General features: G+C 53.7%; 1 protein-coding gene across 4 annotated transcripts in view; it reads left to right on the top strand.

The window, feature by feature from the left end:
• The window catches only part of PLCG1 (phospholipase C gamma 1), a 42,066-nt gene that overhangs the window by 9,787 nt on the left and 16,065 nt on the right, over positions 1-16,214 (top strand). For all 4 annotated transcript variants that reach the window (XM_048321490.1, XM_048321492.1, XM_048321491.1 and 1 more), the window contains exons 2-7: positions 8,289-8,441; positions 8,793-8,886; positions 9,343-9,390; positions 13,850-13,934; positions 14,989-15,072; positions 15,235-15,257. In XM_048321490.1, coding sequence (XP_048177447.1) covers positions 8,289-8,441; positions 8,793-8,886; positions 9,343-9,390; positions 13,850-13,934; positions 14,989-15,072; positions 15,235-15,257 — 487 coding nt within the window. The remainder of the gene's footprint in view (positions 1-8,288; positions 8,442-8,792; positions 8,887-9,342; positions 9,391-13,849; positions 13,935-14,988; positions 15,073-15,234; positions 15,258-16,214) is intronic.

Below are 16,214 nucleotides of genomic sequence, written 5' to 3' on the forward strand. Positions count from 1 at the left end.
ATCACTCATCCACCTCTGGCTCCTCTTGCCAGGATTCCAGGGCACTCTGGATACCCCCCTTCTCTCCTGAGCTTGCAGTCCTTGTCCTGTTAAGTCCTTGTCCCTGCCAGCTCACAGCCCTCCTCAGCTTCAGAAAACCCAAAAGCTGTGTCCCTGGTTCCAGAGCAGGCCCCAAGCAGTGCCAGGGCAGTGGGGAGTTGGCTCTGCTTGTCTCTGTGTCCCAGCAAAGCAGCAGAAATTGATTTTTGTTGGGTTTTTTTTCTCTTCCACATCTCACATGTCCTGTAGTGCCTTGCGTCAGCCTGTTCTCAAGGTCTTGCTGCTGGTTGGAGTATTGCCCCTGTAATCCCCAGCAGCTCTGGCTCTGGGGCACCTCACCTCTAGAGGTGAGGGCATGAAATTTTTGGAGCATTGATACATCAGGTTTGATATGAACCATGGAGCAGGTTGGAGTACAAGCAGGAAGAGGTCTCCAGTTCTGGGAGGTCATTTAAAAAAAAAAACAATCCCAGGTGGTTTCACACCATCACCATGAGCTTCTGCTTCTCCCCCATAAACTGAAAATGCTGTTGCCTGCCGCGGCAGTGTGTGGCTTGGATAGTGTCTGCTCAGTGCCTGGACATCTTCAGTGGATGGTGCTGTAAGGAGGTGCCCTTGGCTGGTTATGCCCCAAAATCTTGCCTTGGCGTTGGCAGGTGAAGCCAGCCCAGGGGAGTCCCATTGTGGTTAGTGCCGGTAAAGCAAATCTGGTGGAAAAGGGAAGGGAGAGTCACTGTTTCCATTTCCAGCCACGTTGGGACAGGTTTGATTTCACCAGCAGCTGCTCTGGTTCATGTTGGGGTGGGCGGAAGGGACTCTCGCGGAGAATCCAGGGAGGAAGGAGGTGCCAGGAGGAGGTGCCTCCTGCATTTATTGGTTGAGCTGGTCCTGCCCTTGGGCCTCTCCACACACAGTTGGCACGGAGGCAGATCGAGGGGAGGGCACACATCTGGAGTCACATCTGTGCTCTGGCAAATACTCAACCCTGCCAGTCTCAGAACAGCTTTTGAGTTGAGCACGGGGTAGGAAGAGGTCAGGCTGTTGTGGTGACCTCGAACAGCTCAGCAGCAGATGGGATCTTTATCCAATCCTTCTCTTCCCAACATGTCCCTCACACTGCAGAGTTCAAGCCCTGGTAGGGACAGGGACAAGCCACTTCTCTTGCCCACTGAGGGTCCTGGCCTACAGGCACCTCTGTTGTTAAATCGCTGTCACGGAAACGTGATTGCCTCGTCTGGTGGGATGGATGAAAACTGAGTCACAGCATCTGAACATGGCTGACATTTGCTGCCACTGTGACAAATCTTTTCTGTCCTTTGGTTTTCACTCCTTGCCTTTGTGCCCTGTCCTGGGGACAGTGTGTGGTCTCTCTTGTCTCCAGTTGCTTTGTGACAGGGCATAATCCCTGGGCATGAAAGTTGAGAAGGCACCTTTGTTGGGTGCAGAAATCCCCAAATGCTCCAAGGAGAGCTTCCTGCTCTCCTGTCCTGTTGGACACTCGGGTCCCCAGATCCACCTCTGCCAGGGCTTCCTCACTGGCCCTGGCAGGCTCCCGGCTGTCAGGCTGTGAGCTGGTGAGCTGTGCATTTGGAACTGCTGGGTTGCCATATCTGCCCTTCTGTCCTGCTTGGTCCCATCCCCTTCCCATGACTGGCAGGGAGCACTCTGGCTGGCTGAGAGCCTGGGGACATCAGTGACCCTCTAAGGTCCAGGAGAGGGATGCAGAGATGTTGCACAGAAGGGCTCCCTGTTCAGCCCTTCCATGAAGGACACCTGCCCAGAGAGCGGCTTCCTTGAGCCTCTCACCCCGTTCCATGCTGAGACACAGCATGTTTTGGTGCCTCCTCGATCTGTCCCTGTCCACCCGTGGATCTCCTTACAGCTGTACAGAGATCAGCTTCCCTGGAGGGAGGAAGAGTGGCAGAGGCAGGAGCTGTGCTCACAGATCTTCATCCCATCCTCCCTCCGGTTCATTCTGCTCCTTTAAGGTCATTGCATTTCTCTCCCAGGCAGGGCTGAGGGGGATGGAACCCGCGATGCTGTGCAGAATAAAGGTCACCTTGGGGGTGGATTGTGGAGCCTTTCCTAAACAGGCTGTCCAGAGCACCAGTGTTGAGCTTCCCCTTTCCAGATGAGTCAGTGGAACTTTGTGCCTCTCAGACAGAGCGATGACTGAAGGGTCTCTCCGCTGGCTGCCACCAGCCTGATTTCATCTGGGACAGGGACACCAACATCTTCAGAGCAGCATCTGTGCAAGCAAGATCTGGGGCTTTGCCTCAGCTGGAGCAGCTCTGCCTCTCTTTGGGGTGGAGATGTGCTCCCATGTCCTGTGTGGTGACAGTGCAACAAGTCCAGGGCTCTCACAGGTGCCAGCCTTGTGTGTGGGAGTGGGTACAAGCAGCAGCCCTGGATGCCCGTCTTGGGATTTGGTATAAAACCCCACAGCTTCACAAAGACAAAATTTCCATGGAGGACAAGAGGGATCCCCAGTGCATTCCAGAAGGAGGATTGCTGGAGCCCTCGCCTGGCATCTGCCATCTGCTGCCTGTCTCCTTGAGCTCCCCACCACTGCCTGTGGGCAGAGGCTGTGAGGTAGCAGCATCCTGCTTCACTCACTTGGAGGATCAGCTTTGGTTTTTTACCCATATTTTCTTGCAGCTGAGGGGGAGCGGGAGAGATGTGCTGACGATAACAGGTCAGGCAGCTGCCAGCCCACAGCTGCCTCTGGTTCTCACATCAAGAGGATGTTCAAGAGCTCTTGAAGGCCACCTGTGTGAGGCTGATGCTGGCAAGGCTGCCTGGGAAGAGGCCACCATGCCCTGTAGAAGCAATGTCTGTCCCTCTGTCTCCCTGTTCCAGCCCCTAAGGTGGGATATGTGTGGGGTGGAGGAGGGAAAGTTTCTTCCTCACATCCTCTCCTCCAGCCCGCAGAGTGATGCAGCAGCGCAGCATCTCCTAATCTCCGGGCTCATCTCCTGTAGCTTCCTCTGCAGGTGATAAGGATTTTGGAGGGGGGACAGGGGAGGGAGGAACAGGAGCTCAGAAGCCACAGCACATGTGACTGGGGGGGCACAGCAGAGGCAGTGGCAGGCAGAGGCTCAGGCAGGAAGCCCCGGTGCCCACAGAGCAGCCAGCGCATCCCCGTGTGCCCTGCGTGGGCTGCACAGGGCCGCCACTGCTGCCCAGGTGCCACTTCCCAGGTGGTGTTTAAGCTCTCTGCCAGATCCACTCATTCCATGTTGAATGACGGGGATTGTTGAGAGGTGAGCCAGGATCTGAGTCGGGATCCAGGCTAGCCCCAGTCACCCTGGCTAATCAGGAGCTCCCCGTGTCCCATCTCCAGCCCACTGAGCTGTTTTTTCCCCCAGCATCTCCTCTCCCAAGGTGCTTTCTGCATGGATGTTGCTGGCTCTGGGGTAGTGCTATTGAGACAGTTGCTTCATAGCAAAATCCAGTGGCTTAGAGCAAAAATCCAGTTTGCTGATGCAGGTGAGATGAAGTACCTTGTTAGAACAACCTGAGACACAGCTGAGCTGAGTCTGGAGGGGAAAATAACTTTCCATCTTTTCCTGAGGCAGAAGTACCACCTGCGTGTTGTAGCAACAAGAGCAGTGGGATCCAGTGGCCCCCTGGGCACCAGGATGGCTCCTCCATGGGACAGCAAGGGAAGTGACAGAACATTTTACAGGGATTTTGGTGCCTAACTCAAAGGCCTTTTTAGTTCATAGGGGGTGAGGGATGCTCTGGGGCACAGGGTGCTGCTGGTTTGGTGATTGTTGGCCTCCGTGGATGCCTCAGCCATGCTCTCTGCCCTCTGAAAAACCAGTTAAGGTCAAATGAGAGGCCTCAGCTGGTTTCTTGTTGTCCTGTCTGGATAAGCCATCTGTTAATGGCACTGGCTCTTCCTCTGGAAACCTGATAGCCGATGCTGAGCAGCGCGGGGGGGTGTGGTAACCTCGTCTCTGAGCACGGATGTCAAATTCACCATTCCTCTGTCTGCTTTAGGCTTGTCGATGAAGGGAAGCTTGTGGGCTTGAGAGGTTGAGCTGTTACCACTCTGAACACCAATACTAATGTGAGATGCACTCCTAATTGGTTGGGCTGACTGCTTGGCTTCTTGCGAAGGGGTACAAAGGGCAGGACTCCACTTTTTGCGCTCATTACGGGGGCGACACGGAGCCACCTCAGTTTCTACCCTGCAGCCGAATCCCAGCTCAGGTGGTTGCCATCTGCCCCATTCCTCCCGCAGCCCGGCCTGGGGATGGGGCTGTGCAGGGACAAACCCGGGGCTCGGCAGGTGGATGGGGCTCGATAAACAGCGAAGGGCAGGCGACGGGCTCCAGACTGCGAGGTGCTGAGGGCTCTGGCCCCCGGCCAGAGAAGCACTTAGAGCTCTCCCGGCCGTTCCCGAGCTCACGGGGGAGTTCTGGTGGGGTTTTTGTTGTTCTTGCGGGCGGTGTTGGGTTGCAGCGGCAGAGCCGAGGCGCTGAGCGGGTGCGGAGCAGCCCCGGCTGGGCAGGGCTGCCCGGGGCGATCGGCGGCTGTGGGTGCCCGCAGGAGCTCCGGTGAGCCGGGATCCTCCTCCAGGCTTCTGCAGCTCCTAATGCCCACTGCTGGCCCGAGTATCCCCTTCAGGGGGCTCCCTCTGAGATAAGGGAGCTGGCACTGCTTTGCTCTCCACGCTGTTGCATAATAGATTTTTCTTGTTTTCTACTCACACACACATACGTGTCTTTTTCCTCTTTCTCCCTGGGGGCCGCCTGACCCCCCGGTGCCCCTTCCAGTGATGGGAAGCCTGGGGATGACCACATGGCTGTGCTCAGTGGGATCCACAGTGCTAAATAGCAGGAAGACTCTTTTTGTAAATCTCTTTTTCTTTGCCAGAGTGAGTAGGCTGGAGGCTTTTCTGCTGCCCCCGGGCAGGATCGGTCCATGCCGGCCAGCTGAGGTCAGGCTGGGCTGGCAGTGACCCTGTGGCTCTCACTGCACCAGTTCTCCCCAGGGAGACACAGACCCAGCAGTGCCTGTTGAGGGGGTGCGTGTTTGCTTGGAGGCTGTCCCTGATAAACCCATCCTGGAAAGTAATCTGGCTAAACGTTCTTTTTGTTGGCTTTTTTTTTTTATTTTTTAAAATTGAATCAGTTTTCCATCTTTCCAAAAATCCTCTGGAGGTGGCGATTTTGCAACCCTCAGAGCCTGTTCCAGGCTGTCCTTATCCTTACATGTTACAACACCCTATCCATCAGCGGGTAAATGAGCCTTGGATGAAGTTTCAGTTTTAAATGACTTCAAGGGTGGATCTGGTTTTCATGTAACCAGAGGGTAATTTGGTGGGTTTTTTTCTTACATGATGAGGGAGGTGGATCTGGGGTCAGCTTTTTCTTTCTGATGCAACCCACTCCTGCTGAAAGGATGGCTCTTTGCCCAGAAATGTGACCCTTTTTTTTGTTTTGTTTTGTTTTTTTTCCTTCAGTGCTGGAGGCAAAGGGGGGCCAGGCTGTTTCTTCTGGCAGTGGGCTGGAGGGAAGTTTGGGAGGCTGTGAAGGGCACAACTGTTTGTACAGCCGTGGCACAGCTCAGTGTGCAATGTGGAACTATGTGGGGAGCTCAGAGCATCTCTGGGCTGGATGGGCTTTGCTGCCTCCTTCCTGGAGCCTCTCCTGGCTCCTGTCTGCACATCCACCCGGCAGGGCTGGAGAGGAGCCAGCCCACTCCAGGCCTCCCATCTCATCCGCTGCTCATCCGTCCCTGCCTGCTGCTGGTTCTTCTCTGGGGCATCCAGCTCTGCCAGGCTGCAGCAGGGCTCATATTCCATCAGAGAGCTTCCTTCTGCCATCACTGTGGGACCAGGTTCTTCCTCTCTCGCCACATCCCAGATGGGATAAGGACCAGTTTGTGCACTCTGTCTCTCAGCACGCTCTGGGAGAGGGCAGCTTGGGGAGGCTCACCTTGGTGACAGAGGACTTGTCTTTGGAGGGCTTACCCCTGGTCACCTGTCCTTGTTCCCCTGCCCAGGTGTGCGTGTGGCCTGTGGAGCTGGGACCCCACCAGGTGTTTGACCCCGTGTCTTTGCCCACATCCTTGGCAGGCCTTTCCCAGCAAGGGCTCAAGGTGCAGCCCCGTGGTGGGACACGTGGGTTGTGTCACGGAGCCCACACCACCACTGATGGGGAAACTCGCTGGTGCTGAGCATGGCAGAGCCTCCAGAGTGTCTCTGGGAGACCTGAGCTGGAGCCAAATCCCTCCACCCCTCCTTTCCCTGGTGGCTCCCGGTCCTGCGCTGCCGGAGGGAGGCCTGGTGCAGGGCAGCATCGCTTCAGCCCTCGCTGGTTCAGGATGGTGGCATTTGTGCTTGCTGTGCTTCCTGCTCAGAGTCACTTCCTTGCAGCTGTGAGGGGGCCAGGAAGGTGTTGGAGGCAGCGGGTGGGAGAGGCTCTGTGCTGCTCTGTGGTGAGAAGAGGGCTGCACAAACCAAACCCCAAAGCCGCCTTCCCCAGCACTCTCGGGCAGATTTGGGAGGACGAGAGAGAGGAGCAAGCAGCTGCAAGCATGCGTGGGCTGCAGGTTCCTGCCCGATCCTCACGGAGGCTGCCCTTTGCCCTAGGAATTCCCTGCGTGCTTTTGGTCTTGATAAGCACCTCACTTGCTCCGGGGCTCTCTCCACTGCGTGGATTTTAGGTATGCACTTTGTAACAACAGCTCTGCCTCACTGCTTAGTAACCTGTTGGTGCTCTGTGCAGGGAGGGGTGAGCACACGGCCAACACTGCAGCATCCCAAAGTGCAGACAGGATGCTTGCAGTCTGGTGCAAAGGCAGGCCAGGAATATTGCAGCACCTTCCTTTGGTAGTTAGTTATTGCCTGGTAAATTACTATGAAAACCCATCTGCCAGGTTTTTCCCTACTGTGTTGGTCAAACCCTGTGTCCTCCGAGGACAGGATTAGCCTTCAACCTCTCCGTGCATGTCCTGGATGCAAAGACCTGAACTGTGATACAGGGTTTTATGGGCTAAAATAACCCTCTGCGTCACTATGGATGTGAGCACATGGGCAAGGTTATGGCAGGGCATGCTAACATTTGAACTGCCAACCAGCTCCTTTCCAAAGGGTAGGTGATGCCTCAAAAACTCCTGCTTAGTCTAGGAAGCTTGTCTGTCCTTCCTTTGGAGCCCCAAGGAACTGGATCTTTCTCTGCTCTTGTCACAACTTGGTGAGCTTTGGAGGGTTATTAGATTCACAGAATATCCTGACAAGGATCATCAAGTCTGACTCCTGGCTCTGCACAGGACACCCCCAAAATTCATACAGTGATCAGTCTGGATATATCCTGTGCCAGGCAATGAGCAGGCTGCCATTGTCTCCAGAGACACCCACAGTGCTGCACAAGAGCAGGATCCAAGAGAGGATCCCACATTCTTTGTGCTTTACAAGTCCTCCCAAAGTCAATCCCTGTGTCTGCTTTGCCCTGGGGTTTGGAGAGAGCATCATCTCTCATGATGCAGTTTAGTGCTGTCGGTGGCTGCTGCGGGTGATGAGCAGGTCACATTTCTGCCTGGTTTTGAACTGCAGTAAATAGAAATGAAAGGCAACACGATCCACAGTGAGCACAGTAAGTGGAGTTTAATTGGGATGAATTACATGCCAGGTTTGCAGTAATCTCCGTCCTGCATTGCTCAGAAGCATCATCTGCTTTGGAAACGTGACTCAGAAATGTTGTTATTTGATTCCCACGAGTATTTAAGAAATTATTTTTCCAGGAAGCAAAGATTCTTGGGTTTGGGTTGGGTTTTGGTTTTTGTTGGTTTTTTTTTTCTTTTTTTTTTTGCCTTGCTGCTGTTGTTGTTTTCTCTTTGTTCTATGGCAATAGGAGTCCTTTCCCAGAATTTCTCTGGGGAGGGAGGCTGTGAGATGCTCCCTTACCGGTGTCTCTTCAGCTCCTTCTCCTTGCTTGGCACTAATGCTCCAGCATGCTCACAGCTGCCCCTTCCCGGGGATCCCTGTGGGGAAGACATTCAGCCACTTTTGGGGAACACAGAGGAAAATGGGAGATGGTGGCTGGGGGAACCTCCTAGGGAAGCAGTAAGAGGGGGCTGTGCTTACAGGCTGCAGGCCTGGGGCTGCCATCATGTAATAGGTGGTAACCCAGCTCTTCAGATGACTAAATCCACTTCATCTGTGCCCTTCCTTCTCCAGTGCCAAGGGAATTCCAAGCTATTCACTGAACATCCCCTTTGTTTTCCCTTTCTCTCAGTGGACATTCGTGAAATCAAAGAGATTCGTCCAGGAAAGAACTCCCGCGATTTTGACCGGTACCAGGAGGATCCATGTTTCCGACCAGACCACTCTCACTGCTTTGTTGTCCTCTATGGCACAGAATTCCGGCTGAAGACCCTCAGCTTGCAAGGTAGAGCTCTCGTGGCCCTGGGGTTGTGCCAGCACAGGGCTGAGGCAGAACGTCATCCTCACAGGACCTAAACAGCCTTGTTGCTTGGGGACAAAGATAACTGCCAGCTCTTGGGAGCTGAAGGAGCAGGGGCAAGAGGTTCAGCCAGCCACATTCATCCCACAGGAGAGGAGCAGGAGCTTGCCAGGGAGAGGAGCCAGCCAGAGCAACTGCGTGGTGGGGCAATGTTAGCAGAAAGGGGATGAAGCAAGGAATAGGGGATATAAAGTGCTGGGGATAGTCCGAAGAGGTTTGGGTTGGCGATCAGCCTCTGTGTCCCTTCTTCCCACTTCTCCTGTGCACTTCCCACAGCCACTTCTGAGGATGAGGTCAATATGTGGATCAAGGGGCTGAACTGGCTGGTGGCAGACACTCTGAGGGCACCCACCCCCCTGCAGATTGAAAGGTGAGGAAAACTTGTCCTTTCCCTGTACTTGTTTTCTTTTTTCCCTTTTCTGTCTGTTTTGACAGAAAAAGGTGAGCACAGTGACCCTCTCTGAGCTGCGCAGACCCGGCACTTCTGCCTCTGCACTCCAGAGGCTTCATCCTGTTGACCCCAGAGTTTGATCTCATGCATCAGGGAGAAGGAGTTTTACCATGAAATTGATGTTTCCCCGTGTGCACAGCCTGTATTATCTGTAGTGCTTCAGTGCAGAGGCATTTTTAAAGCAGAGCATGTCACCTGTATGAAAACAGGGTAGGCTGCCCCTGGAAAGGGGACAGAGCTGGGCTCTCTGGTGGGAAGGAGGGATGTGGGAGTGGATGGTGTGGCACTGAGCATCTTCCAGACGCAGATTGGAACATGGGCTGGTTGTTGAGGAGCTGGGGCTGAGCGTGTACCTGTTTGTGCCTTCCTGCCCAGGTGGCTCCGGAAGCAGTTCTACTCCCTGGATCGCAACCGGGAAGACAGGTAAGGAGGGAGAAACTTGCAGTCGTGTTCAGGGAAGGGTTTGAGCTGGGAAGGGTTCACCTTTGACTTGAAACCCCAGCCTTCGTTTGGATTTTTTGTTGGGTTCTTTAGGCTTTTAATGTTCATTTCTAAGGAGCCTTAAATCCAAGTCCCAAACTTCCCTGGTTGATTTTAACTGAATTTTTAAAAATCATTAAGAAGCTGTCTTGTTTCCCTGACCTGTTTCTCAGCTGTTTAGACCCAGTAACACCTTGGGAGCCCACAGCTGTGAAACACCTTCCCCCCAGCTGGCACCACCCAAGGAAGCAGACATCAAAGAGCCAAGACACAGTTCAGGGCACCCCATCAGGGCTGAACTGGGTTGTGTTTATTCCTCTCCACCCTGTTTGGTCTGTTCTCATTTTCTGAGGCCCACGAGGCCATGGATCATCCCGTTGCTTCGCTTTGTGGGGCTCTTGGGTGCGTGAATGCTTAGTGATGTCCTAGCAAGTAAAATGTCATGCTTGTACCTGTCATGAGGAGGTGAGAGAAGGGAACTGGGTCATGATTCACCATGAGATAAGGGAGGAGACATTTTCCTGCTGGGGAGGTGAGTTCCACCACGCTCTGTTCTCAGTCCCACTGCCATCACCAGCTTTACAGTCCCCATGCTGGCTGCCTTTCTGCTCTTACTGAGCTGCTGCTGTTTGCCTCCTTTCATCCCTGGGACAGCTTTTCCCCTGTGATGTTAACTGAGCCCATTAACCTTTCAGCATTGATCTCCATGTTAATGTGCTCCCCTGGGGGCATCAGCCCTTGCCCCCCCGGCTGCTGTGGAGCACGTGGGCCCCACCTGCCCCCTTTCCATGTTCCGATGTCTGGACAGGGCTCGCTGCAGAACACTGGGGTCCAGAGCATCCTCTGCTTTGTCCTTGCTGTGTCCCTCCCAGGACAGCCAGCCAGCCCTGACCAGCCTGCCAGGGGATAAATTCAGCCTGTCCGGGAGCAGGGCAGGAGTGTGTTGCATGGGGAAAATCCTGCTGCACTGGTCATTTTTGCCTTTGCAGTGATTTATACTGTGGCGTGACGAGAGGACTGCTGGGTGCACGGGGATTTTGCGGAGGAGGGATAAATCCTCGCCGAGGCAGAAAGGGAAGGAGAGGAGCTTTAATCTGTTGCAGCTGCTCTGCATATGCTACACACCTTTCAGATCCAGGCTTGGGTTGTATGCACAGTGGTGGCTGGGCATAATATTTATAAATAAATATTTTATTTATTTATAATAATTCTGCAGTGGAGAGCACTGAGGCAGGTGCAGGAGTAGCTGTGTGGAGATTTTGGAGGAGGAGTGCAGGAAAAGTGAAAATAATTGGTCCTTTTTTCCCTCTAAAAACTGTAAAACTGATGAAATGGCATCCCAACAGTACAAAAAGCAATTGCATGTACAGATCTGTCTGGCCAAGGCAGGTCAGCAGAGCTGACAGCCAGCCTGTTGCATCCCTGCTGTTTCCATTGATATCACCTTTCTATTAGCATTTAGAATTAAGGCAGCAAAATCCAATATATTCCTTCCCTGTCAACCACAAGGGTTTTGCACTGAAACCTCTCCCTAATTAGGAGAGCTGCTGCTCCAGCCCAGGCAGTGAGAGGAGCAAAACAGCAACAGAGGGGATGTAGAAAGATTTTGGGGTCTTCCCATTTTACTAACATTTTACAAGCATCCATGTGTTTTCCGCAAGGTAGAGGCTACAGTTATGGGACATACACATCTCCTGGATTAAATTGTGGCCCTTGTGAGGCGTTTCAGCATTAAATTTAATATCACTGAGCTCTTTGCCTTTGCTCCTCAGCCTGGAAGTGGGTTTTCAAAGGGAACAGTGAGTTGTGATTTTTTGGGGTTTTTTTTTAAAAAAAAGAGAAAACAAAAACCACTTGCACACCATCCTTGATCCTTTCCAGAACAGGCAGGGTTTTGGCAGCTGCAGAAATCATTCCCAACATTTGTGTACCCCATGCCTCAGCCTCTTGTGCCGGAGCCCTTTCCTCTTCTTTCCGCCTTCCCCGGCTGGGTGCCGGGATGTCCCTTCCAGCACACTGCAGATGGTGGCTGTTTTCGCTGGCTGCTGGGCCTTTGGGTATTTGTTTTTCCAAGGGAGGTTAGGTGGAAAGAGGAGGATAACAGGATGCTGGGGTTTTTTTCCTAACTGCTGTGGAGGAGACTGTTTCACCTCTGGCCAGGAGAGCTGCCCATGGCTGGGAGCAGCATTTACAGCACTGAGGGCTGGCAGGGGAATATTTCCATCCCCTGTGAGAGGGTTGGGCCTCTGGCCTGTTTGTCATAAAACCTTAAAAAAATTCCGTAGAAAAAAATCAGTTTGTTTATTTTGTTTTTACTTTCCAGTCTGAAAATACTACCGAGCTGTTAATGCAAGGTCTCCAACACTTTAACACCATGAGTAACACACAGTAAATAAAATCCTTCCATACCCTGTCCTCCTCCTGAAGCTGAGAGGGAAATGCTGGTCACAGCTTTGACAGGACTTGCTCTTGTCACATCAACGAGCAGTGCTGTGCTCCAGCACCTCCTGTGAAACAGCTCAGCATCACCAGAGCTGAGTGTCAGCCCCAGCAGGTCTCCAGGGATGTCTGCTGCTGGTTCTGCTCTTCCAGCCCCTCCTGCTCTTTTTCCATGAGCTTTTTTGCAGTCTCATGCTCTCACCAAGAAGGGATTGCTGCAGAATGGCCCTGGGGAGTCTGGGTGTCCTGTTGGGGGTCCCATGACAACTGTTACGTGCTGTGGTTCCTGACACATGAGGGCATCTCTCGTTGTACTCCTGGCTTGCTCCACACATTTCCCTGTCACCCGTAGCTGGGACCCCCTGCCTGAGGGGTGTCACACAGCACCCTGCACATGACCATGGCTGCTGGGTGTGTTGGAGAAGGGAAGGAGCAGGATCTCCTCCCCAGAGCACTCACTCTGAGTCCCCAGGGTGACTTCACCTGCCCAGGGAGGTGGAGGTGCAGGGGGAGATACCGGCGCCGAGTGTGTTGCTGACTGTACAGCTGTGAGGTATGGGGAGGCTGAGGCCATTTCCCAGCTTTTTTTTTCTTCTTTTTCTTTTCCTGTTCTACCAGTGAGTGGCAGGACCCTGCAACGTCCTGGGATGGCCGGGTGCTGGCCTTGAGCGCGGCACAGGAGCTGGGCCAGGTCCTGCTCTGGCCGTGTGTGTCCGGGTCCCCAGGGCTCTGAGCCCAGGAACAAGGGCTCTCTGTGTCCCGCTGGCTGCCGAGCCCTCGCCTCTGCAGCGCCTGACACCAGCCGGTTTCTCCCTCTCCATGGAGCTCCCTCCATCCCTCCTCCTTCCTGTGCTGTTTGAGATCACCCTGCTTTCAGGGGAGAGCGTAAAAGAGATGTGGTGTACATGTCAGTGCCAGCGTGCACCACCCGGGTTAAATCCCCTGTGCAGGACATCTTCCCTGGTATTTGTATATTTGCACCCCAAAGCCATAAGGATTTCCAGGGTCAGACTTGCCCTACGCTTTGTGGGATGGGGAGCATCCTGCATTCCCACGTGCTCAGTGGGGGACAAAAGCACCATCTGTGATTGCAGGGGTGGACTCCCAGGACTTGCTTTTAAGGCAGGAGCTGCCAGAAAATGATTGGACACAGACCCCTCTGCTACTAAATCCTGCAGATGGGAGGCATCCTCGTTTTTCCTTGCTGCAGGGCTGTTGCCCCATGTGGGGACAGCTCCAGAACAGGCAAGGGCAGCCCAGAGCTCCTTCCTGCCTGTCTCTGCTTGCTGGGGTGTGGGATCCTGCTCAGTGTTGACACTGGAGCTTTCCCTGGTCCAGGAACCAGCACATTTGGTGTGAAGGGCCTTGGGAAGCACAGCCACACTGGCTGCTCTGTGCCTGCGGTGTGTGTGGCTGGGAGAGCCCAGCTGGACATGACGTGGCAGTGCTGTGGCTGGGGACTGAAAATGGCTTTTTTCCTCTCCTTAAGATAAAATTAGCTGAGTCCTAACCACTTAGAGAGCCTGTCCTCCTCCAGCAGGCCAGGGAGTGGGTTTTGGAAGGGGATTGGTCACCCAGCATCCATGTTGGGGCACAGATCCTTGAAAAATGCTTCTTTTCTTGTCATTCCTTTAAAGCAGTGGGTGCTGCCTGTCAGCTGTGGCATCAGCTTGAGTGGGCTGAGGGTGCTGGGCTCACCCTGCTCTGTCAGAAGCTTGTAGGAGCAGAGTTTGCAGTCCCCACTGACAATGCAGACATGTCTCTTTGCTCCCCACATCCTCCCCACCGTTCTGCCTTTGGTCTCAGCCTCAGCATCATTCTGGGGTCACACATCCGTCCTTGTGTCACAGCTGATGTCCCTTTGGGCACAGCCTCTCCGTGCATGTGGTGTTCCAGCCCCGGGTGAGACCCCTCCACCCCAGACCTCCTGAACACGTGTCTCCTCTTTCCCCTGCCGAGCCAGGATCTCTGCCAAGGATCTGAAGAACATGTTGTCTCAGGTCAACTACCGCGTCCCCAACATGAGGTTCCTGCGGGAGAGACTCACGGTGAGTGCGTGACCCCTCCGCTCTGGGGACCCTCGGCACTCCATTGCCTGCCTTTGAGCAAAACCTGCTGGTGGTTAAGCTCCCAGGGAGTGTTTGCATATTGCAGAGCCTCCCAGCCTTTCCTGGGAGGGCCCCCACCCACGGTGGTGACTGAAGAGGTGCCAGCTCCCACTGGGTGCCACACCCTGGCCCATTTGTGGCCAGCACCCTCTTCTTACCCCACCCTGCCTCCCACACTCCCCTCATTGCTCCTGGATCCAGTCATGGGCTTGGTGCTGGTGGGGTAGAGTGCAGACCAGCTACCAGGTCCTGCATCCTGGCTCTTGCAACCCACTGCCACCAAGTGATGCTCTGCCAGCATCACCACTGACCTGGGGATGAAGGGTCATCTCGTGATGACCAGATGACCAGCTGTTCCCACCAGCACAGAACTCTGAGGCCAAAGAGTGGTGTATCCGAAGGAGAGCACACACTTTGGGTCTTGCAGTTTCCAGACACTTCAGATATTCTGGGCAAACAAAAAATCAAGTTATCCTTTTGTAACTGTTCAGGTAAGTGGTGACACTTTATCATCGTGGTGATGCCTTCATGTGGGTGGGCCTGGGGAATCGTGGAACTCATTTTGGGATGTGCCTGTGTCCTGGGCACTGCAGGGTCCCACTGGCCCCAGCAGAGACTGTGGCAGATTTGTTAAGGTTGGAAAAACCCTCTAAAATTATTGAGTCCAACCGTTACCCTGCCATGTCCACCACTAAACCATGTCCCCAGGTGCCACAGCCACATGCTTTTTGAACACGTGCAGGGATAGTGACTCCACCACTGCCTGGGCAGCCTGTTCCAATGTCTGACCACTGTTTTCATGAATTTTTCATATTATCCATTCTGAACCTCCCCTGGCACAACTTGAGGCCATTGCGCAGGAGGCAAGGTCTGGACAGGTTTTGGCCTTTTCCTCTTTTTTTCCCTGGGGATACTGGTGGGAGGAGACACTCCTTCAGCCATGCAGAGTTACCTGTGGCCCCTGTAAAACCTCTGGCTTTGATTTCTTTTTCAGGATGTGGAGCAGAGGAACGGGGATATCACGTACGGGCAGTTTGCGCAGCTCTACCGCAGCCTGATGTTCAGCGCCCAGAAAACAGTAAGAGCTGAATTCTCCAGGGGAGGAGAGGGAAGGGAGAAAGCATATTTCTTACTGGGCATTCCCTGTTAATTGACTTCTTAACCCTCGGGGTGAGCTCGTCTCCTGGGAGTAAAGGAGTTACTGAGTGCAAACCTAATGCTTGTGCTTCTTCTTTTGCAGATGGATGTCCCGTTCTTGGAAAGGTGGATAATTCTCTATGTTTGCTGGGGAAGGGGCTGTTTCCTTTTGCTCCATAACATGCTTTGGGGCCTGCAGCAGGATGTTGGGATGAGGCATTATGCACTCCTTCTGCTCCTGTGCTGCCTGTGGTTCTGTGCTCTGAACAAGCATCTTTGCTGTAGACATTTCAGCTCAGGGCAGGAAGGGCTCCCTCCCTCCCAGACATCCCAGTGAGATCCAGCTCAGGTCAATTGGTTGATGGGAAGTGATCAGACCTTGAGCCATCTCCCAGGGATTATGCTCATGGTGGCTGCAGAGCCCTCCCCACCCAGGCTGTGATAGAAAGAGCTTGAATTTAGACACTGGCGCTAAAGAGTGAAAGACTTACTGACTTGTCCATGTCGTTCCCAATGGTTTCCTTCCTTTTTTCCCTCTAACCATAGAAAAGAGTTGTCAGGACCCTCCGCAGACCGTCTGGCTCATCCCTCTGCCCAGGGCAGCCAGTGCTGCCCAGTCCACTTTGGGTTTTGTGGTGTTAGTGCCCAGCATGGCTCTTGGCTGTCCATTGTGGCTCACAGCAGTCATGGACCAGTCTTTTGAGATTATCAGCTTGCCTTCCTGAGTCCATATTCTCTGCATACCTGTAGGTCTGTCCTGTGCAGTCACCCCTTAACTACCCTGCCCCTATTTAGATCTTTACACTCAGGTACAAGCCAGACCCCTCTATTTTTTTATTTCTTTTTTTTTACAAATCAGTCCTTCTAATGGTTTTTGCTGCCCTTCACCAGAGTTTCATGCTACCATGCCCTCATCTATGTGAATCCTGTACTGCTCCTGGAGCAGTCCCTGGTTCTGAGAGGTGGACATGTGTTTGCTCTCCTCAGCTCATCCCACTCCACTCCTTCAGTGCCGCATGCTCGGGGCACATCTGGCTGCACGTGCCAGGGAGGTGGCAGATGGCATCTCACGTGATGTGCTGC

The sequence above is a fragment of the Corvus hawaiiensis genome, chromosome 17 (genome assembly GCF_020740725.1).
Source record: "Corvus hawaiiensis isolate bCorHaw1 chromosome 17, bCorHaw1.pri.cur, whole genome shotgun sequence".
NCBI classification, from domain to species: Eukaryota; Metazoa; Chordata; class Aves; order Passeriformes; family Corvidae; genus Corvus; species Corvus hawaiiensis.